At 44.0% G+C, this 23,557-nt stretch overlaps 1 protein-coding gene across 2 annotated transcripts in view; it reads left to right on the top strand.

Annotated features, from left to right (window-relative positions):
• MMEL1 (membrane metalloendopeptidase like 1) overlaps positions 1–23,557 on the top strand; it is a 742,661-nt gene that overhangs the window by 640,356 nt on the left and 78,748 nt on the right. For both annotated transcript variants that reach the window (XM_073561692.1, XM_073561691.1), the window contains exons 12-13: positions 4,602–4,695; positions 5,373–5,501. In XM_073561692.1, the coding sequence (XP_073417793.1) occupies positions 4,602–4,695; positions 5,373–5,501 (223 nt within the window). The remainder of the gene's footprint in view (positions 1–4,601; positions 4,696–5,372; positions 5,502–23,557) is intronic.

The raw sequence follows: 23,557 nt of genomic DNA, 5'->3' as shown, positions 1-23,557 counted from the left end.
CCTTCCTTTGGCTAATTGACATCCCTCATGGCTCTTTCACTGTGGCTGCCCTAGGTCTACCTCCACAGCGCTTCACCAGTCCGAGTCTGTTCATCTTGTGGTACCCCAGGCTGTCTCTGTCTGTGGCCCGTCCTATCAGGGCCACCCCCCGTGACCTGCCTCAGCTGTCAGTCCCCTCCGGAGATTCTTTTCTGTCCTCTCTCCTCAGCTCCTCTCGCTGACTGACCCTTCCAGAACCTTCTATTCCTCTTTTATATCCGTCTCGTTCTGGAAACCCCGCCCCCCTTGACTTGACAGTTTCTTTAGCCAATGGCTGCTGCTTAGTCCTATCCTCACAACTCTCCACTGCCCTCTAATGGTCAAACTCCAATATTACACTCTTCCTCTTCATCTCCAGCTGTTTCCCATCTTTCACTATAACAGTCCACCTACAATACACTACACCTCTGCCTTCCTACTGCAGACAGGTCCGTCCGTGAGGCCACTTTCCCTACACCTGTTTTTTTTCTGCTGTAAATGTAGCACTGTATAACTCCGCCCACTCCCCTGATTGGTAGTTTGCTGATAATCTACAGTAAACACAGGGAGTGGTCAATCAGTGGTTGGGAATGCGTCTGCTTGGCACATGACACCTAGTCCTGCAGTAATAATTTTCTGCTGATAAGACACTGATTGTATCAACTACAACAAGATTCAGAACAAGTGATACATTCCCAGAATCATGCCCACTTGCACTCTATTATGCTACTCTCAGATTAAATAGCAAAAATCTGCTGGCATATTCTGCGTAATAGTGTTAATTTATTCCTGTGTTGCAAAAAGCTATTTGGGATCACTTGTAATTTTTTACTCTACCTTGGTATAATATACAGGTGCTTCTCACAAAATTAGAATATCATCAAAAAGTTAATTTATTTCAGTTCTTCAATACAAAAAGTGAAACTCATTTATTATATAGCCATTACAAACAGAGTGATCTATTTTAAAACCCAAAAGTCAATATCACAGAAAATTAGAATACATTATAACACTAGCTTGAAAAATTATTTTAAAATCTGAACTGTTAGCCTGCTGAAATGTACGTTCAGAAAATGCACTCAATAATTGGTTGGGGCTCCTTTTGCATCAGTTACTGCATCAATGCGGCGTGGCATGGAGACATCAGCCTATTGCACTGCTGAGGTGTTATGAAAGCCCAGGATGCTTTGATAGCAGTCTTCAGCTCATCGGCATTGTTAGGTCTGGTGTCACTCATCTTCCTCTTGACAATACCCCATTGAATCTCTATGGGGTTAAGGTCAGGCAAGTTTGCTGACTAATCAACCAGATTGATACTGTTGTTTTTAAACCAGGTATTGGTACTTTTGGCAGCGTGGACAGGTGCAAAGTCCTGCTGGAGGATGAAATTTCCATCTCCTAAAAGCTTGCCGGCAGAGGGAAGCAAGACGTGCTCTAAAATTTCCTGGTAGACGGCTACGCTGACTTTGGTATTGATAAAACACAGTGGACCTACACCAGCAGATGACATGGCTCCCCAAACCATCACTGATTGTGGAAACTTCACACTAGACCTCAAGCAGCTTGGATTGTGTGCCTGTCCACTCTTCCACCAGACTCTGGGAACTTGATTTCCAAATGAAATGCAAAATTTACTTTCATCTGAAAACAACACCTTGGACCACTGAGCAACAGTCCAGTTCTTTTTCTCCTTGGCCCAGGTAAGGCGCTTCTGGCATTGTCTATTGTTCATCAGTGGCTTGACACAAGGAATGCGACACTTGTAGCCCATGTCCTGGATACGTCTGTGTGTGGTGGATCTTGAAGCCATGACTCCAGCAGCAGTCCATTCCTTGTGAATCTCAACCAAATTTTTGAATGGCCTTTTCTTAAGAATCCTTTCAAAGCTGCAGTTATCCCGGTTTTCTACCACACTTTATCCTTCCACTCAACCTTCCAATAATATGCTTGGATACAGCTCTGAACAGCCAGCTTCTTTAGCAATGACGATTTGTGGCTTACCCTCCTAGTCGAGGGTGTCAATGAATGCCTTCTGGACATTTGTCAAGTCAGCAGTCTTCCCCATGATTGTGGAGACTACAGAAACAGACTAAGGGACCTTTTTAAATGCTTAGGAAGCCTTTGAAGGTGTTTTTGTTAATTATTCTTATTTACTGAGATAATGACTTTTGGGTTTTCATTCGTCTGTAAGCCATAATCATCAGAATTAACAGACATAAACACTTGAAATAGATCACTCTGCTTGTAATGACTCCATATAATATATGAGTTTCATTTTTTGTATTGAAGAAATGAAATAAATGAATTTATTGATGATATTCTAATTTTGTGAGAAGCATCTGTACATTAGATATCTTACAAATTCTTCAAATATCCTAATAGATGAAAAAGCCTGAAGCTTTCACAATGCAAATTGCCATTTGTGATCTTTATTGGTTGTTTATGTCTAAATGTCACAAAGTCAGTTGAAACCGGACTAAAGTGATTGTCCTGCCTGACTTAATTTGTAACTATGGCCATCCAGATTGATTTGTATATCACACTCTCCATGGAGTAACTCATTGTTAACTCTATGTGTTACTGACCTGAAATTATAGCATTTTCCTAGTATTAGACGTTTGGGAATAATCTACAGATCATATACAGTTTCCAGTGACAATTTATTATTTTTGATCCCCATGTGGGTCACGGTTTTATTTTTCTCTTCTGCAGTCAATTTTCGTCCTAATAACTTTTCTTCTCCTCTAATCTTCTGTTCTGTCAGCACTCGGTGCCTAATGGATTATTCACTTATATATATTATAACATAGGGCCCCCTTGTAACTAAATCCTCTACCAGGAGGGTCCTCAAATGCTCAGAGACATGAAGCGTATTGTTATAGTTCCTACGTACATATTGAAAACATATTCTAAAATTACAATTTATTAATCCTGTTAATAAAGACACATTTAGGAAAAAACATGTTTATTGAATAAAAGAAGATTTTAGTGGAACTAATTAAATACTAGATCATAAAAATTGCATATAGTGGAGCAGAAGCAAAACTTGGGTCCATCATCAAGCAAGACCCTAATTTTCAGGTTTTGCCGCATGTGAAATGAAACCGTGCACATTTCTTATTTAGAGCAATGGGTCGATCATGTAATGTACAGATAATGAAGAATGTTTCCCTAATTTTAAAAAAACTGTCACATTGTAACAGTAATGTGATTTTAGATGCTGAGAGTCCGAGCACATCAAAGCTAAGAATTCGGAATCGATTCATCAACGCTTATACGCCAGAAAACTGGCAAAAAAGCTATGAAAAGTCACAACATTTTTTGCATAAGGGGGAGATGCACAAAAATTTTGTGAGTTTTGGCATTTTCAAGCCAGTTTGAATCAACTCTGCCGAAATGGGTGCCTTCTACTCCATCAAAACTGGCATAGCGCTACTCCAATCTTGAAGAATCTGCCCCTGAATGTATAGTTATATATATATATATATAATTGCATCACTGTTCTTCAAGTTCCTCTTACATGTGAAGGTCAAAATAATTTGGGCATCGACACATTACACCTACAAGAGTTTTTAGGACATCCTAGTTTAAATCCATAGGAATAAATATGGAGTACCCCTTCCCCTTTGCAACTGAAAAATCTTTCACTTTTCTAGAGAAGTTTTTTTACAAGATTTTTTAGTGTCTCTGATAATTTTTTCACATTCATCCAAAAGAGCATTTGTGAGATCAGACACTAATCTTAGAGAGGACCTAGTCCACAATCTCAATTCTACTTCATCCCAAAGGTGTTGGATGAGACTGAGCTCAGGGCTCTGTGCGGCCAGACATCTTCTTCCATACCAAACTTACCCACAACATATCTTTATGGACCTTGCTTTGGGCAATGGAGCAGACTCTTCCATTAGACACCAAATAGTGAAATGTGACTCATCATATCACAGAACATGTTTCCATTGCTTTAGTGTCCAGAGATGGCAGTGTTACACTACTACATCAGACGCGTGGCATTGTGCTTGGTGATGTGAGGTTTGCATGGAGCTAGACGAACATGAAAACCAATGCCATGTATGTTCTGGTGCACAGTTTTTGCGTTGATGTTAATTCTAGAGGAGGTTTGGGACTTTTATGCATTATCACTTTGTGGCTGAGTTGATGCAGTTCCTTCCACATTTCAAGACATCCACTCGCAGTTAATGGAAAAATTTGGAGGTAAAACTAAGTCAAGAACTGACTTGTTTCACCTGTGAGTTCCTAGTAGACAACAACGCTGTTATCAGTGAGTTCTTTACCACGACCCTTCCTTTCACAAATGTTAATAAAGACACACAACATGATGAAGAGCTGGATGTTATACATTTATGACAATGATACTGAATGAGAAAGCTAAATTTAGTGATAAAGATGTATGTCCCAATACATTTGTCTATAAACTGTATATGACCCATAGTGACCAAGAAAGTCTGGAGAAAAAGCTATAAGACTAGGGTAATGAAGAAGAGGAGTAAATAATAATCATGGGGTAATTTTTCTTTGCAAAGGGATTACTTTAACTAATATGCAGTTTCTTTCATTCCCTACAGCACATTACAAAACTACATAGTTTGGCGACTAGTAATTGATCGAGTTAGCAGTTTGAGTCGACGCTACAAAGATGCAAGAGCCAACTACAGAAAGGTAAAAGACAATATTCTTTTGAAGAAGACCATGTAAAGAGTCAAGAAAAATATATTGGAAATGTAAGTTAGTTCAACAATAGGGTGTATGTACTAATTAGTCTTTTTAATATTTGGGGTTCAAAAAGAATACTTTATGTGAAGCAGACTACGCGTTTCAAATTTGTTCAAAACCTGTTCATCATCTCATCTATAAGGATCAAGGTAACCCTCAATATGTAGGATTTTTTTACAAAATTTTTCTACCATCAACATTTTCCCAACGTGGTCAATTCATGTGGCATTAAGTCTTAGTTTATGAGGACACAGAAGGATCTTGACCCAAAAACGTAGTTCAGGTGTTCTCTAGCTCAATAACTTAGGTTAAACCACGGGCTTTTCATTTTGATGCAAACAAGTAGGAGAGAAAAATCATTGTAAAAAGAGAAATCCATGAGGAATTCAAAAGGATACTATCGTCAATTCCTTTGGAGACTTAGTATGTTTTTTAGAGTGTGAGAGAAAACCAAAACACCCCAAAGAATCCATATAAGCATTGAATGGATCTGAAACATCAGGTAGATATTGACCATGGTAAAATGCCAAGCAATGATTAGTGTTACGATAAGTCTTGACTGCAGAAATGAGATGAATTCTGAAGGGTACATGAAGGCTGAATTGATCTTGTTTTCTTTCTAGGCTCTCTATGGTACAACCTTAGAAGAGGCTCGATGGAGGGAGTGTGTCAGTTATGTCAACAGCAACATGGAAAACTCTGTTGGAGCCATGTATGTCAAAGAAACATTTGCTGGTGAGAGCAAAAGGATGGTATGTAAAGTTCACAGTACCATGCTATCCATCTATAACCAGCATACACCACAAAAAAATGTAATTAATCATATGAGAAGGATAATAGTGTTCCTTCTCCATTTTTGGGAAATATGCAGATTGTTGAGTTTGTATTTGCTTTTCACGACATTGGCCAAGATTTTGTTAGTTGTTAATTATAATCCAAAGGCAAAGATGGCAGATAGAGGCAATGGCCTGTAAGACCTGACTTAAGAAAAATAAGACCTGACTTACGAAAAATAAATAATTAGTTTTCATTGCTATCACTGACCTGCCTATGTAATGCCATGACCTGCCAAGTCCTCGAGAATGAGCTATACTCATTATTGTCGCTAACGTCATTATGATATTTGGAAATGAGATTTCTAAATCACACAACTCCACATTGGTTAAATTGATATCTAAATGTCATAATAAAGGATGCAGGCCTCACAGAAGTAGTTAAGGATCCTCTAGCGTAAGGATTAAAACTTCCCAGCTTTATTTCCATATTCAATAAAAACCTGAATAGGGAAACAAGGGCAGAACATTACACTGACGTGTTTAGTTGTGTCTTTAGCTCATCTATAACTATAAGGGCAGGTGCAGATGGCCATAGTCTCCCTTATCCAAGAAAATTGGGTATATTATGCAACTCACACTCTGATCAAAATCTGAACAGAGTTTGATCAGACTGTCAGCATGGTGTGCTCCAATTCTCTCGGAGGAGGAGAAAATGAAGAAAAAAATGTGATCAGTGGAAATCGGACTGCGATCAGATGTCATCCGAGTGCAGTCCTATGTTTCCCATGAGCTTATTGACTTGCATGGCCAAGTAGGATCCGATTATTGGACCAAACTTGGGCATGCAAGCACTGTCAGAGAGAAAAAATCAAACATGCACTGCTCTGCATCAAAACATGGGTCCGGGTGTGATCCAAAGTTTTGATCTAAAAATACACTAATCTTCACTTGCCCACTTTTGACTGATTATCTGGGAGCGAAGGAGTTCAGTAATGAGCTAATTAGCCCTGCATTAAATTTCATATGTGTTTAATCCTAGCATGTAATATTATTCTTCACCAACAAAATGTGTTTTTAGAGACAAAAACAAGAAGCAAAACATATAAAAATGTATATAATGGCTAAAAGCATGCATAAAATGAAATCCAAAAGCCATACAAATACAGTATATCACAAAAGTGAGTACAGTGCTGCTTGCCATTATTGGCACCCCTTCATTATTTTCGTAGACCGTACAATATGTTCAAAAATAAATGGAAATGTGCTATAGTTATATCCTCCGGATTTTTTAATTAGTGATCCAAAGTAAGGCTGGTTTCACATTTGCATCTGTGCGCACATCGTTTTATCCGCATGCGTCATGAGTACATACAGTATATTTAACATGGTGTAAGCAGGGACATGCGTTTGCATGCATTCGCTTGCAGATGTGTACGTATGCGTTGTTTTGCGGTATGCGGCGGTGTACGACAAACGTAACATGTTGCATTTTTTGAAGGAGCCAAAAATCCATCAAATATGCTCAGACATGTGCATGCGGATGAGTGCATCAAAAAACGCATTACTGCCTATGGGAACGCATGCATACGCATGCGTTCGATACGCATGTGTTATTCAAAATACATATAGAAATCCCATGAGACACACTCATTTTTGTCTGATGTCAAAAACGCATGTGTATAAACAAGGCAAGCAAAATGCATACAAACGCATGCACATGCAGCAATTTTTTCCGTCATGCGTAAGATGCTGAGCATAAAAAACTGCATAAACATGCGTTTTGAATGCGTTTTTGCATGCGTTTGCGGATGATATGCCACGGACTCAACCGCTAATGTGAACCTAGCCTAATAAGACAAAAAACATTGTTTTTCAACTTACATGTTGCAGTTTCAAAGAAGAAACACAATAAACAGCAGTAAAGGCACCCATAATTAATACTTGGTTGCACACCCTTTGGCATTGACAGCCTTCAAACATTTCTTGTAGCCATCTATAAGCTTCTTGCACTTCTCAGCTGGTATTTTCTCCTACTCTTCCTTTGCAGCTTATTCAAGCTTTTAAATGTTTGCAGGATTCTTTTTTCCAATGGTAGATTTAATCTCACTCCAAAGATTTTCAATGGGATTGAGATCAGGACTTATTGCTGGCCATTTTAAAACATTACATTTTTTAAATTTTTTAACCATTCTTGTGTACTTTTGGATGTGTGCTTTGGGTCATTGTCTTGCTGGAGGACCCATGATCTTCGATCGACTCAAACCAAGTTTTCTTACACTGGGTAGGACATTTTGTTCTAAAGACCCCATCCCACATAGCGAGATCGCTAGCGAGATCGCTGAAACGTCACCAATTTTGTGATGCAACAGCGACCTCACCAGCGTTCTCGCTGCATGTGACAGATAGCGGCGACCAAGCCCCCACTGCGATGTCACTGATCATGCTCGAATGTCCTGGGCCATTTTTTGATTGCTGGTGTCCCGCTGGCCAGTGTGCATCGCTGTGTTTGACATCGACGAGCGACTTTGTTAGTGACTCAAAAATCATGGACGCAGGCGGGAGTCGTCAGAATCGCTGCTGTGTGACAAGGTCCCAATGACCGCCGAGGTCGTTATACGGATCACCGGATTCTTGCTGCGTTGTTGAGTAGATCTGCCTGTTTTACGGCATAATACCGACCATGTAGCGACGCACCAGCTATCCTTACTAGGTCGTATTGTTGTCGGGATCACTGGTGCGTCGCTATATGAAACGGTACCCTAAAATATCTTGATAATTCTCTGACTCCATGATTCCTGTGATATGGTCAAGGCCTCCAGTTCCAGACACAGCAAATCAACCCCCAAGCATCATGGATCCACCAGCATGCTTAACTGTTATGATTGGGTCACCAAGGAGGAAAACAAGACCAAGCTAAGCCACAGAAAACCAGAGAGGTTGATAACTAAGTGGATTGCAGACCCCTGATCCTATCCACACAACTAGCAGTAGCCGTGGAGCATACCAGCGATGATTCTAGATGCCTCGACACAGCCGGAGGACTAAATAAGCCTAAAGCAAGAAAAGGGGAAATCTAAACTGCCCCAGAGCAGACCCCAAAGGAATAGATAGCCCCCAAACATATATTGTCAGTAAGACAAGATGAAAACACAAACACAGGTAGGAAAATAGGCTGAGCAAACGATGGGGCCCACACTAATTAGAAAGGACAGGAAAGGAAAGATGCTGTCTGCAATCACGCCAAAAAACCCTGCAAAAATGTCCAACACTTCTGATAGCAAAAAAAACAGTGTATGGTACTTGTTGAAACCATGACCCCAGAGTGTTCCAGGTGGACCTTCAGGTCTTTGGATATTTGACCTGGTGTTTTTTCCAAAATATGCATCAACCTTCGAAGACATGTCTTCCAATTTTCCTCTTTTCCCCATGTCCAGGGAGATTTTTTCCGATTCCATGCTTGGCAAACTTCACAATAACAATGTGATGGCCTTAAACCCTTTGGAAGTCTTGTGTTTTCTGATGCAGTTCTTATGCCCTCGCACAGCTCCTTTGTATTCACCATTGTGAAAATGAACATGACTTACCATGTGGCTTTTTAAAATACTGAAGTCATCATTCATTGGCTAATTCATGTTACATGGGCACCAAGAATCACAGGTGTTTCTCATTTGTGATTTACCACTGGCGAGTCAAAATGTGTTTCCATACTAACTAATGTAAAGAGTGCCAATACCAGTGTGACAGCAAGCTTTAGGTTTTTCAATTCCCCCCCTTTGTTTTGTGTTTTAAATTATTGTCTATCATTTGCTCTTTTGTATTTAACACAAGTGCTCTATACAAAAAAACTTTCACTTGGTTCATTTTTTTTCAGTAGATATTCAAATTATGTACTTAAACTTTGTGGGTGCCAATAATGATGAGCAGGACTGTACACTCATATTTTTGCAAATATTTTATTATATCTTTTCATGGGACAACACTGAAGATATGGCACTTTGATATTAAGTAAAGTAGTCAGTGTGCAGCTTGTATAACAGTGTAAATTTGGTGTGCCCTCTAAACAACTCAACATGCAGCCATTAACAAACAAAAGTATGTACACCCCTAAGTGAAAGTGCCCAAATTGTGCCCAATAAGCCATTTTTCCTTCTTGCTGACTCATTAGTGTTACAAGGTCTCAGGTGTGAATGGGGAGCAGGTGTGTTAACTTTGGTGTTATCGCTCTCACACTCTCATACTGGCCACTGGAAGGTTAAAATGTCACCTCATGACAAAGAACTCTCTGAGGATCTGAAAAAAAGTATTGCGGGCCCTCGTCCCTGACTTCCTCCCTCTCCTCCGTCTGTTGTTTTGTGCTCAGTTTGCAGATCCCCAGGCACCGTGCTTAGTGCTCTCGCGCACTCCTACCTTTTTCTGCATTAAATTTAATTAAACTTGACATTGTGGAGCGGTATCAAATCCTGATCCAACGTCTACTAAATCCATTGGTAGTATCATCGGTGCATGTAAGGCTGGTTTCACATTAGCGCATTTTATGCGCGCGCACGGCCGGGGGTAGCTCCGCCCCCGAGCCGGCTCTCTGCCCGGCGTGCCCGCCCCTTCCTTGTAGCGCCGCCTCCTAGCGGACAGCGGCGCCTGCGATCGGCGCACCCTATCTTTAGCATAGGGTGCGCCGATCGTGCGCAGGCCGTGCGCTAGTTGCGCTTTGACCTGCGCTGCGCACTTTTGACGGTGCGCCGTGCGCGCCAAAATCCGAAAAGTTTGATTTTGGCGCGCACGGCGCACCGTCAAAAGTGCGCAGCGCAGGTCAAAGCGCAACTAGCGCACGACCTGCGCACGATCGGCGCACCCTATGCTAAAGATAGGGTGCGCCGATCGCAGGCGCCGCCGTCCGCTAGGAGGCGGTGCTACAGGCAAGGGGCGGGCACGCCGGGCAGAGAGCCGGATCGGGGGCGGAGCTACCCCCGGCCGTGCGTGCGCATAAAATGCGCTAATGTGAAACCGGCCTAAAAACCTCTTTCTGAGGACGTTTTTTTAGTTTCCGAAACTGTGGAACTTCAGGTCTGAATGTTACTCTCGGAGAGAGTCTCTTTATGTACTGTCTAGTCTGTCCCAACCCCTGCTCATGAGCCTACAAAAGCACGACCCTGTCTTAGATTGGAAATCAAGACAAGAACTCCGTTGGGGCCACGCCTGTTACGAGAAGTGCCTTGTTCCCATTTGTTCTGCCAGACCTCTGCCTACTCCATCAAATTTACTCGGCCTGCCTACCACTTATTGGATTTATGCAGATATCTTTGATAAAAGGGAGGTTTAGACACTACCACCCCATAGGCCGTACGATTTCCCTATACACCTCCTCCAATCTCTGCTGTGATCCACAAGGGGATCCTCTCCATGATGTGGACTCCAGAGGCTGAAAGCACCTTTGTCTCCTTAAAACAGGCCTTTTTCTTTGCTACAGTGATAATAAGCAATTCTTTTTGGAAGTGGATGCCTCTTCCTCCAGTGCCAGATCCTTCCTCACCCAGAAGTCTCCTTCCGGCCGTATGATGACATGCGGTTTCTTCTCTAATGCCTTCCCAGTCCCAGAACACAACTACTTGATAGGCAATGGAGAACTCTGTGATAAAACTGGCTCTAGAGGAGTAATGCTTTCTACTTGAAGGAGCAGTTCATTGGGTAATTATCTACAATTACAATAAGAACTTGGCCTTCTTGCAGTCCGCACAGCGCCTAAATTTGAGTCAAGCCAGGTGGTCTTTGCTTTTCATCCACTTTGATTTTGTCCTCCTCTTCCGGTCGGCAGAAAAGAACATCAAAGCGGACATGCTTTCCAGATTTTTTCTGTTATGAGACCAGGAGGAGGAGCCTCAGAGCATCATTGAACTCTCCAAGATGCATACTGTTGCTCTACTGGACTGGTCTTGGATTGCACCTGGAAAAACTTTATCTCCAATCCAGACAGGAAATGGATGCTTAACTGGGATCACTTGTCCAAATTGACTGGTCATGCTGAACAGAAGAAAACAGCTCTTCTCATTTCACGATACTATTGGTGGCCATAAATGTGCAAGGATATTGAAGATTTCACCTCGGCCTGTCCCTTCTGTGCCCAGAATAAGACTTTGAAACAGTTTCCAACCAGCTGGTTACTTCCATTGCCAGTACAAAACGCTCCCTGGCATCATATTGCAACAGACTTCTGGACCATTTTACTCTGCTATGTGGCCTCCCGTCTGCTCCTGTGCTTGCTGAGAAGTTAATTCAACATTTTTCGCCTCCATATTGTCTCTGAAAGAGGCATACAATTTACATCTCGCTTCTGGAGAGCTACCTGCAAACTACTGAAAGTCACTTTGGACTTCTCTTCTGCCCACCATCTGCACTCCAATGGCCAGGTAGATTGGGTTAACCAGATCCTGACCAACTACCTGCAGCATGTTGTCAATGCTCACCACGATTAGGCCAAACTTCTGCCTGTGGCAAAATTCTCATAGAACAATCATGTGAGCATTTTTCATGGTGTATGGTCAGCAACTCAATATTCCGTTTCCTGCATCAGCTACCACCGACATTCCTGCCACTGAAACTCTCCTAAAGAGATTCTCCAAGATATAGGAGGACACCAAGACATGTTTGCTGAAATCTTTTGAGCAGATGAAGAGACACACGGACAAGAGATGTCTGGACCCACCTCTCTTGTGCCCTGGGGATAATCTTTGGCTTTCATCAAAATAGGTCTGTCGGTCTCAAGCTACCCTCGTATAAATTGGGTCATCGCTTCATCAGTCCGTTCAAGGTTCTGAAACAGATTAATGCTGTAGCTTACAAGCTCAAACTCCCAGCCTCTGTACTTTTCCCCAATTCATTTCATCATCTTCAGTACTTTCTTTAAGGACTCAGGTGTCACTCCTACCCCTGTCAGCACTGAAGATGTTTTCAAGGTAGAGGATGTTGTAGCCACTAAGAGGGTAAAAGGAAAATTTTTTTTCTTGTTGATTCAAAATGGTTCGGTCCTAATAAGAGGTCGTGGGAGCCCATGAAGAATACCACTGCCCCTCTCCTCCTGAACAAATTTCTTGCAGGCTTAAAGAAGAGGGGTGTAAAGGAGGGGTACCGTAGCTCTGGTGTCCCTGCTTGTGTAAACAGGTTGCGGTATGTAGTGACAGTCAGGAGGCAGCGCAAGGGTTATCAATTTTAACTGGAAGAGTAGGAGAAAATACCAGCTAGAAAGTCAGCAGTTCCTCAGACTGTAGATGCTGCTTGAAAGTCAGTAACATCACAGCTGGCACCGTTTCTTTTTCCCATAGGATCCTGTAGACAACAATGCCCCGTGTTCTTGCGGCAGCGGTCAGTCTCCGGAGCCCCTAGTCCATATGCTGCAGTGGATGACAAGGGTGTGGGCCACAGTCCTGCATGAGCCCAACATGGCTTGGCAAATATAAACTGGCAAAATCAGGGCGCTAGTGTCTGTCCCGTACCCGGTCACTGTCATGTGGCATGTGCACTGTACTCAAGGACACAGACCATATGGCGCCTTACTCTCTGGTAGTCACTGGGCAAACACTACATGTCTCTTTCTCCCTCTGGTCCCCGCTGTTGGTGGCGGGAGACGGTGGATGCTGGTCTGCATGATGCTGGTGCTCCCAGGACAGAGCACTCCTCTCTCTGAACTGCTTCAGCACTCCCAGCTTCTCTTTCTACAGCAGTCCCTTTGCAGGTGACGGGCTGCCCCAGCGCCGTTACTCGGTGGAGGGGTACGAAGCACGCCGTTCACATCACTGCGTGCTGCCCTGCGTTGTCGCCAAACTCTCCTCTGCTGCATTTGCTTTAGCTTTATATCCCCCGCCCCCTTGGTCAGGAGGTTGGTCCGGCTTACTATTACTTCCCCCAGGCAACAGGAGATCCAGCCTCGACAGTTTCCGGCCCCGGCAAGCAGGTACCCGCAGTGCGGTCCTCTTCCTTACACTCCCCCTCTCCTTTAGCTTGCCATTCCATGGGCGAAAACTCTTTGTGCTCCTTTATATTCTTCGGAGGTGGGTTAGATGCCCACAATTTTTCGCACTCATTTCGGCCGTTCTTGCACTACGTTTTATCGAAGAAAATTGTTCTGTGCATACCGCAGAGGCTAAACACCAGCATGGTCACACTGATTACTTTGAGGCTCCTCTTAAATTTGCTCGTTAGGAGTACTCAGAACTTCAGGTTGAGTGGTAAAGTCAGGTTGGGTCATAGAGGACGAGAGTACGTCTGAGTTTAATGGAGCAGCTATCTCAGTTTCAGGGCTTCATATTTCCTTTGGAATAGCGGGAGGCAAACTATCCATTTCAGAGAACGAGGCAATTGTTCTTCCTCATTACCATCGGGAACCATGGGAGTGAGCATTTCAGGGACACTTGGCATTTTCTCCCCTCTTTCAGGATCTTGTGACAGGCAAGGTCATGGTATATCTTGGTGGACTACTCGGTGGACTACTTGGGAAGGTGTCCCTTCTTCCCCTTCGGGTTGAATCTCACAGATGGGACCATTGGATCCAATTTGGAGTTCCATCTGATTCACCTCCATGTGACTGAGCAGCGCAGACATCTCATTGTAGACAGTCGACATCTTCTCCATTTCTCCTCGTTGTCCGACGCCATGGCTCTGCCTTGCTCTGGGTGAGTTTTCTCTCCTCTCACGTACCATTTCTTCCAGGGGCAGCACTCTCTCCAGTGGGCATGACCTTCAGAGGGGTGAGCGAATCTCTGTTATCGGCTGTCTCTTGTAGGGCAACTTCTTGACTGGTGTCCCATTCTTCCACATGTCCAACATTCACTTCTGCGCCTGTCTGGTGGGTGCTTTGGTCGGGATCACCATCCTACATGAGAGGCATACTATCTCTGTAATTGACCTTCATCCCAGGATACCGGAATTAGATTCTAGGGCTGCTGCTGGGGTTCCTCTTACACTTAGTTTCTCTCCTCTGACTTCTCTTAACTCTTGCCATAAGTTACCCCAGGGTATGGTATTGGACTCCAAAGTAGCAGCAAGGGCTTCCTTTAGACTCCCTATTTCGGCCCTCATTTTCTGTATATCCTGCAGTAATTTGCGTGACCACTCTGGCTCTTCCACGTTCGGGGTGTGTACTTTGTGGCTCTGGACCATCCCTGTCAAGGCTGTGGTCCTCTGCTCCTGATCCCTTTCGGGCGCTTCCGCCCCCATTTCTGAAAAAGTCATGTGCGGATTAGCATGGAGGCACTCATTCAAGGCTTGCTTAAGCAGCGCATCTTTAAAGCCTGCCACTAGCTGGTCTCTCAGAAATATATCAGGAGGCCTGACGCCTATGTCATGTCACTTAGCATTCGCAGTGTGGATCTCCTGCAGTACATTCATGTATTGGGTCACAGACTCTCCCTCCCTTTGGACACGGCTAAACAAGCGCATGCGCAACTCTCCGACGTAAGTGGGGTATCCATGCATTCCCTCTGACATCTGTACCACCTTGGTAAAGATGTCTCGCTCATTGGGTGCCTGGAACATGACTGAGCTCCTTGCCTCTCTATCCAAGGCCATCATGGCAACCTCTGTCTCCATTGCGGGAGTCATGGGTGCCTTCTCAACATACCCCTGACTCGCTCAGTCCAGTCCCCCAACAGAGTGTTGCTCACAGGATATTTTGGGAGGTTACTCAACATTGCCCCCCAGAGGTATATTGACTCTTGGGGCTCCTACCGACTATGTCAAGTGTAAGGTTGTGGGATTCAGTGACAGACTGGAGACAGAGCAAAAGTTAACAATTTTAACAGTTTTAATTAAACATGGGATTTACTCCTCGCAGGGAGATGAATGGTAAACTGCAGGAATAAACAGTTCAATTGCAAAGGATATGCAGAGATAATGAACAAGGTAACGGCAGGTCTTTTGAATCCAGCTCGAAAGTCAGTAGTTTCTCAGACTGTAGATGCTGCTTGAAAGTCAGTAGCACCAACAACAGTTGGTGCTTCCCATAGGATCCTGTAGACAACAATGCCCTGTCTTCTGGTGGTAGCGGTCGGTCTTCGGTACCTTCCGCTGAGCCCCTAGTCCATATGCTGCAGTGGATGACAAGGGTGCGGGCCACAGTCCTATACTAGCCCAACGTGGCTCAGCAAATATAAACTGGCAAAATCAGGGCGCTAGTGTCTGTCCCATACCCAGTCACTTTTATGTGGCACGTGCACTGTACTCACGGACACAAACCGTACGGCGTCTTACTCTCTGGTAGTCACCGGGTACACACTGCACTTCTCTCTCTCCCTCTTGTCCCTGATGTTGGCAGCAGGAGATGGCAGACGCTGGCCTGCACGATTCTGGTGCCCCCGGATGGAGCACTCCTCTCTGAACTGCTGCAGTATGCCCAGCTTCTCTCTCTGCAGCGGTCCCTTTGCAGACGACAGGGGCTGCCACTGCGCCGGTACTTGGGGGGAAGAAACGGAGTGTGTCGCTTACCTCACTGCGCGCTGCCGTGGGTTGACGCTAAACTCCACTCTGCTGCGCGCACTTTAGTGTTATATCCCCCCAACCCCCTTCATCAGGTGGTTGGTCTGGCTTACTATTACTTCCCACAGGCAACAGGGGATCCAGCCTCGACAGTTTTGGACCCGGCAAGCAGGTACCCGCGGTGCAGTCCTCTTCCTTACACATGCTTGCTCCCTCCCCCCTGGCAGGGACGCTGACTTACCGCTGCTGTCCCAGTCCCACACTTCTTCCCTCTCCTCTTGCTGCTGCTGCCACCCACAGTCTGCGCATGGCTCGCAGATCCCCGAGCACTGTGCTTAGGAAGCGCGTGTTATTGCCCTCTTAAAGGTACAGCACGTGACGTACTAAAGTGTCCACAGCCAATGACTGTGAGACATTTATTATCTAATGCACCTTCACCTGTTGGTGAATTAGCATAGTTGAGTTGTCCAAAATATGTGTTTTTAGCTTTCTTGTTATTCTTTTTTGCCACTAATACATTCCTTGCCATAGACTAAATGATCCATATTACAAGTTAAGATATTATAAGATAATATAATTAAAGGTAGGGTAAGAATGTGGATTTTTTGAGTACTAAAAAAGCTTTGTGAGGATCAGCATTAGGGCAGGGTCAGACTGCCGTATTTTTCCTGTGAGAATTGCATGGTAAACCTCATCCGTTCTGTCGGCTCTCCTGACCTGAGATTGACAGCTGCATAGTAATTCATCGCGCTGTAATGCTCAGGTCAGGAGAGCTGCCGGGCCAGTCCCTGCAGTGTGATGCGATTCTCGCACAAATTATACGGCCGTCTGACTCTACCCTAAGAATTAGGTTCACAAAGATAGAACACGCTCCTATAAAAGCCTTTATATTTAAGCCAGGAGTGCTTTTTTGCTTGTACATTTAAACAGACTAGGAAACAACATGCTGACTGATGTGGGAGTTGTTGTCGATACAACTTTCTATCCATTTTTCAAGACTTGGATCTTCAAACAAGATGGACAGATTTTTCTGTAACATTTGTTCCATGAAGGGGAACTAAGGGCTACATTGTAACACTAAAATAGGTTTGGACTCAGTCTTGATCCTAAGCCAGTTAGCAAATCTTTTGCAGTTTTTAGAATTAACCACACTCTTGGCTCATTCCAAGATTCATTATGGATGTCCAGCACAGACCCAATTTGATTCCTGTGAGATGCCATCAGGGTTTACTGTTATTTTTTTTGGCTGTGTTGAACTCACCCACAGAAATAGAGTTAAAGGGTTATTCCCACAATCGCATTATTTTTCACAAAGCACAGTAAATGCATACTTATTGTTAATAAACAAGCTAAACTCAGTATAACAGTTCTTTATTGTACTGTTGCGTCTTTTTTAATCGCTTTCTAGCCATCTGTACATCCAGATTTTCATAGCTGAATGGGTGGTTCTATTCTTACACTGCTAAAACTATATTTCTCAGCAGCACCCTGCTTCTCCTTACTGCTGCAGAACCCTCAACCCTTTTCTTAACTCAGAGAGCTAGGAGTAATCATCAAGCTGTTCTAAGTGTAGAATGTTCCTCCTGCTTCTGTGCACTCAGTGCTCTTATACAATACACTACCTGACCAATTGTATCTTCTGTCATCTAAATAAATATAGCTGCATAGTGTCTTTGCATCGTTAGTTCAACTAATCTCCTCCTCTTTTCCACAATGGCATTGTAGAGCTGCGTTTGTTCCTTGCAGCTGACAGATCAGTGTTGTCAGATTGCAAAATTCCGCTGTATGGATGCATATAGCAAAAAGTTAATCATCTGTCATATGTATCAACAGATCGGAATTATTACTAGTAGACCACATTACGATTTGGGGAATAACCCTGTAGTCAAGTGTCAAAGATGAATGCTGGATATATGCAGTATGGTGTTACCAGCTGTCAACCTCCGAAATGTGTCTATTGTGACATTCCTACCCAGATTGCCCTTCAGATTTAAAATCTAAAAAGAAAATAGACATTTGATGTGAAAATGATCAAACCAGAAATTAAATACATTGTTGTTGAAGCTTCCAAAATCAGTAACAGGTTGTCTCTACAGTCTGTTTCTGCCATCATTTCTAACAAGGGTTGTAGGGTTCCTCCCTGCAAGACATGTTCTCACTCCAGACATGTCTTATTCTGTTAGTCTTAATTTAGATTATGTGATTGGTTTGACTATATATGTATATACTGTATATGGTGACTTTTCTTATACACACTAAACTTCCAATCTAGTACTTAAATTGTAGCATCTTGGTAGTGAATATAGTAATTATTTTGCATATTTACTTGTTTTTATGTGAAATACCAACACAAGGCAGCAAGTATTTGTGAAGTGTAAAAGAAGTAATGCATGTTTTAATATTTTAAAAATATAGATCTGCAAATTGTGACGTGCATTCATATTCAGCCCCCCTAAGTCAATACTTTGTAGGACTACCATTTGCTGCAATTACTGCTTCTAGTCTTTTGGGGTATGTCTCAACCAGATTATCAGTTTAGGTAGGTTTGCAGTTGAACCATACTCCTTCCATTTTTGAATGATGGATTGAATAGTGCTCTGTCAGGTCTTCAGAGCTTGAGCTATTTTTTTATAACCTAAGTTTGCTTTATTGTTCTCCATAACTTTAGCCGTTACCTGTCTGGGGTGTTGCTTAGTTTTCATGATGCTGCTTGATCCCTAAAATTCTCTGAAACAAAAAACAAAACTCTGAGGCCTTCACAGAGCAGTTATATTGACAAGAAATTACACACAATTGGACTTAATTTACTAATTATGTGACTTCTGGGGGCAATTGGTCATTCAGAATTTTATTTAGAGGTATCAGACTACAGAGGGCTGAATACAAATGGACATCACACTTTTCAGATTCATATTGTTTAAATATTTAGATAACCATGTATTATTTCTTTTACACTTCACAAATACTTGCCACTTTGTGTTGGTATATCACATAAAATCATAAAATATATTTACGTCTGTGGGTATAATCTGAAAAAGTTCACAGGGTATGAATGCTTTTTCAAGGCACAGTAGCTAATAAAATTAGGAGTAGAGATGAGCGACTTTGCCTTTTTTCGGGTTGAGTTGGGTTTCATGAAACCTGACTTCCTAAAAAGTCTGGTCGAACGAAATTGGCCGACTATAGGGAAAAGTCGGGGTCCGACTGAAACACGAAACCCAATGCAAGTCAATGGGGAAGCAAAGTCGGCAGGGAGTGGAGGACAGGAAACACACCAACAGTGCCCATTTCAATGCCAACAACATCAATTCTTATTACTTAAGCTTGGCAACCTTAATTTACTTTATAATAATAGTTTACGCATTGAAAACTGGGGGTTATTTGGCTAAAGTTGTGGGGGGTAGGGCTGGCACCAGGTTTTCGTGTGCCCTGGGCCAAAGAGTGTTAGTGCACCCTTTTAACACATACCACAATTCATAATGCTCCGATACGGCACAGAAATATAGGTATAGCAGAATGAAAAATACTTCACTGCTTACATGACATGACTAGAGTTGAGCAATACCGTCCGATACTTCAAAGTATCGTATCGGATGGTATCGGCCGATCTTTAAAAAAAGTATCGGTATCGCCGATTCCGATACCGGAAGTCCCATTCAAGTCTATGGGACTTCCGGTATCGGAATAAGAAAAACCCTTTCCTGCCCTTGTACAGCCTCTCTGGGGTCTGTACGGGCCTTTCGGGGGGCTGTGCCGGCCTGCCGGGGGGTCTGTGCAGGCTCCGGTGGTCTGTGCCGGCCTGCCGGGGGGCTGTGCCGGCCTGCCGGTGGTCTGTGCAGGCTCCGGGGGGCTGTGCCGGCCTGCCGGGGGGCTGTGCCGGCCTGCCGGGGGGCTGTGCAGGCTCCGGGGGGCTGTGCCGGCCTGCCGGGGGGCTGTGCCGGCCTGCCGGTGGTCTGTGCAGGCTCCGGGGGGCTGTGCCGGCCTGCCGGGGGGCTGTGCCGGCCTGCCGGTGGTCTGTGCAGGCTTCGGGGGTCTGTGCAGGCATCGTCCGATGGGACTACAAGTCCCATCGGGCGATGCCTGCTACCATGACAGTGATTGACACATTAGCCAATGATGGGACAGTAGTAGTCCCATCATCCGGCTAATGTGTTGAATGTAAAAAAAAAAAAAAAAAAAATTACATGCTACATACATGCTACATACATACAACATGCATACTACATACATGCTACATTCATACTACATACTACATACATGCTACATTCATACTACATAAATACTACATGCTACAAAAAAAAAGGCCCTAGTCTCACTTTATGCCATTGCTGTGTGGGAATTTCCCACGCAGCAATGGCATAAAGTGAGACTAGGGACTTTTTTTTTTTTAAGTGGCGGAGGAATACAGTGCGGAAGGATACCTACCTTCCGTCATTGGATTCCTGCAGCCCGTAGAGAACGGCAGCATCATCTGATGCTGCAGTTCTCTACCCAAGATCGTCGTGGGACACACTCGTGGACTGCTTCGGATCGTGGGTGAGTATTTTTGTGGTTTGTTATGTTAATATTTATTCCGGAAAAGACAATGGCTTCGGGGAACAATGTGACAAGTATTGGTAAGTATGTTACTCTATGTTATATGTACTGTATGTCTATGTATGTATTGTATGAATGTATTGTATGTATGTAGTATATATGTGGTATGTATGTAGCATGTAGTATGTATGCAGTATGTATGTAGCATGCATGTAGCATGCAGTATGTATGTAGCATGCATGTAGTATATATGTAGTATGTATGTAGCATGCATGTAGTATATATGTAGTATGTATGTAGCATGTATGTAGTATATATGTAGTATGTATGTAGCATGTAGTATGTATGTAGCATGCATGTAGTATATATGTAGTATGTATGTAGCATGTAGTATGTATGTAGTATGTATGTAGCATGTATGTAGTACAGTATGTATGTAGCATGTATGTAGTATGTATGTGGTATGTACGTAGCATGTAGTATGTATGTAGCATGCATGTAGTATATATGTAGTATGTAGTATGTATGTAGTATGTATGTGGTATGTATGTAGCATGTAGTATGTATGTAGCATGCATGTAGCATGCATGTAGTATGTATGTAGCATGTATGTAGCATGCATGTAGTATGTATGTAGCATGCATGTAGCATGCATGTAGTATGTATGTAGCATGCATGTAGCATGCATGTAGTATGTATGTAGCATGCATGTAGCATGCATGTAGTATGTATGTAGTATGTATGTAGCATGCAGTATGTATGTAGCATGTATGTAGCATGTATGTAGTATGTATGTAGTATATATGTAGTATGTATGTAGCATGTAGTATGTATGTAGCATGCATGTAGTATGTATGTAGTATTTTTTTTTTTTTTTTTTAACATTTAACACATTAGCCGGATGATGGGACTACTACTGTCCCATCATTGGCTAATGTGTCAATCACTGTCATGGTAGCAGGCATCGCCAGATGGGACTTGTAGTCCCATCGGACGATGCTTGCACAGACCCCCGGACATCAGCACAGCCCCCCGGCAGGCCGGCACAGCCCCCCGGCAGGCCGGTACAGACCCCCACAGGGTGCACAGACCACCGGCAGGCCGGCACAGCCCCCCGGCAGGCCGGTGCAGACCCCCACAGGGTGCACAGACCACCGGCAGGCCGGCACAGCCCCCCGGCAGGCTGGTACAGACCCCGGGCAGTCCACACAGCCCCCCGGCAGGCCGGCACAGCCCCACGGCAGGCCGGCACAGCCCCCCGGCAGGCCGGCAGAGACCCCCGGAAGGCCCGAAATGACGGCGCATCATGATGCGCACACACCGCGCATCATGATGACGTCACGCTGTCAATCAACTTTGAACTTCCGATTCCGATGCCGAATTCCGATATTGAAAAAATATCGGAAGTCGGTATCGGAATTCCGATACAGCAAGTATCGGCCGATACCCGATACTTGCGGTATCGGAATGCTCAACACTAGACATGACTGATATTATCTATTTTAAATTCTACAATAGCTCAAGAAACGGACAGTATATTACCCCATACAGTATTATGGCCACCACCTAGTGCGCCATACAGAATAATGAGCCCCATATATTTCACCATACAGAATAATTGGTCCCATATAATGTTCCGTACAGTATATTATGAGCTACACATAAAGCTACAGTATATGTTGGTCCCCATGGATGATGCTCCACTGTTTTATGAGCCCAAATAATGCTCCATATATAATGGGCCCCATTTCTAATGCTCCAGTGTATAATGGGCCACGTAAATGCTGCTCCATTGTCTGATGTCCCCCATTTGGAATGCTCCAGTATATGTTGGTCCCCATGGACAATGCTCCAGTGTGTTATGGGCCCAAATAATGCTCCATATATAATGGGCCCCATTTCTAATGCTCCAGTGTATAATGGGCCCCGTAAATGCTGCTCCAGTGTCTGATGTCCCCCATTTGTAATGCTCCAGTATATGATGGTCCAAATGGATGATGCTCCAGTGTATGATGGGCCCCATATATCATTCTCCAGTGTATATTGCTCCCCAAAAAATGCTCTCTGCACTTGTACTGTTTCGGTAGAGGGCATACAGATGTGATGTCATCGCGCTCTGTAACCTGAATGTCACTGTCATGAAAGGCGGAAGACGTCACGGTGGTGGAGCAGGGAGAGGTAAGTATTGCAAGTGCTGTGGCCCTGAGCAAGCATGGGGGGCCCACTCATGGGTGACGGCACTGGCACAGGGCCCCTCATAGTACGACGGTATGTCTGACAGCAAGTGGGCCCTCCCACCGGCAGAGACACTTTTGTGTATTACGAGGGGCCCTGTGCCACTGCCGTCGCCCATGAGTAGGACCCCCCACCTGCTCAGGGAACCGGCACTTTCATCTGCACCTTCCTCTGTGTCACCGTGTGAGGTGGTATAGTATGCGGAAGGGGCACCTGAGTTTCATCAGTGTCACATTCTGGCTCTATAGAGTGCAAGAGGAATGTAGTGCTGTCGGTGAATGTACCAGCGGAATCACCTAGCAGTGGCTGTGCATCAGTGCACTCCATCTCCGATTCATGTTTGACTTGGGAATTCAGAATTTCACTTGAGAACACAGGCATGGCCTGTGAAAAGAGCTCCATGGAGTAATCTGAAGTGTGGGCTGCCGCATCCTTCACTTTTGGTGGGGGTGAAGGAGACAAGGAAAGGGGTGGTTCCTAACCGGAAGCCTGCACTGATGACTCTGTGCATGCAGTTTTTGTAACTTCAGAAGAGGAGGCAATAGAGCTGGAGGCTGTTTCGTCAATGTAAGCCAAAACCTGTTCCTGATGCTCCAGCTTTAAAAGCAGTTTACCTAATCCCAGAAAAGGGAGCCTTAAAGGCCTTCTTGTGCCAGCTGATGACGCAGGCTCAACACCTCCTGCCTTAGCTGCTATTATGCTTTTGGCAATACCAGCAGATGCACCACCACCACCATCAGTACCAGCTGGCCCCCCACACCCACGTCCATGGCCTCTTCCACCATACGTAATAATTTTTG

This window comes from Dendrobates tinctorius, unplaced genomic scaffold (assembly GCF_039654945.1).
Source record: "Dendrobates tinctorius isolate UK_male_01 unplaced genomic scaffold, ASM3965494v1 ptg000326l, whole genome shotgun sequence".
Classification (NCBI taxonomy): Eukaryota; Metazoa; Chordata; class Amphibia; order Anura; family Dendrobatidae; genus Dendrobates; species Dendrobates tinctorius.
This window is presented reverse-complemented; position numbering and strand designations above follow the sequence as displayed.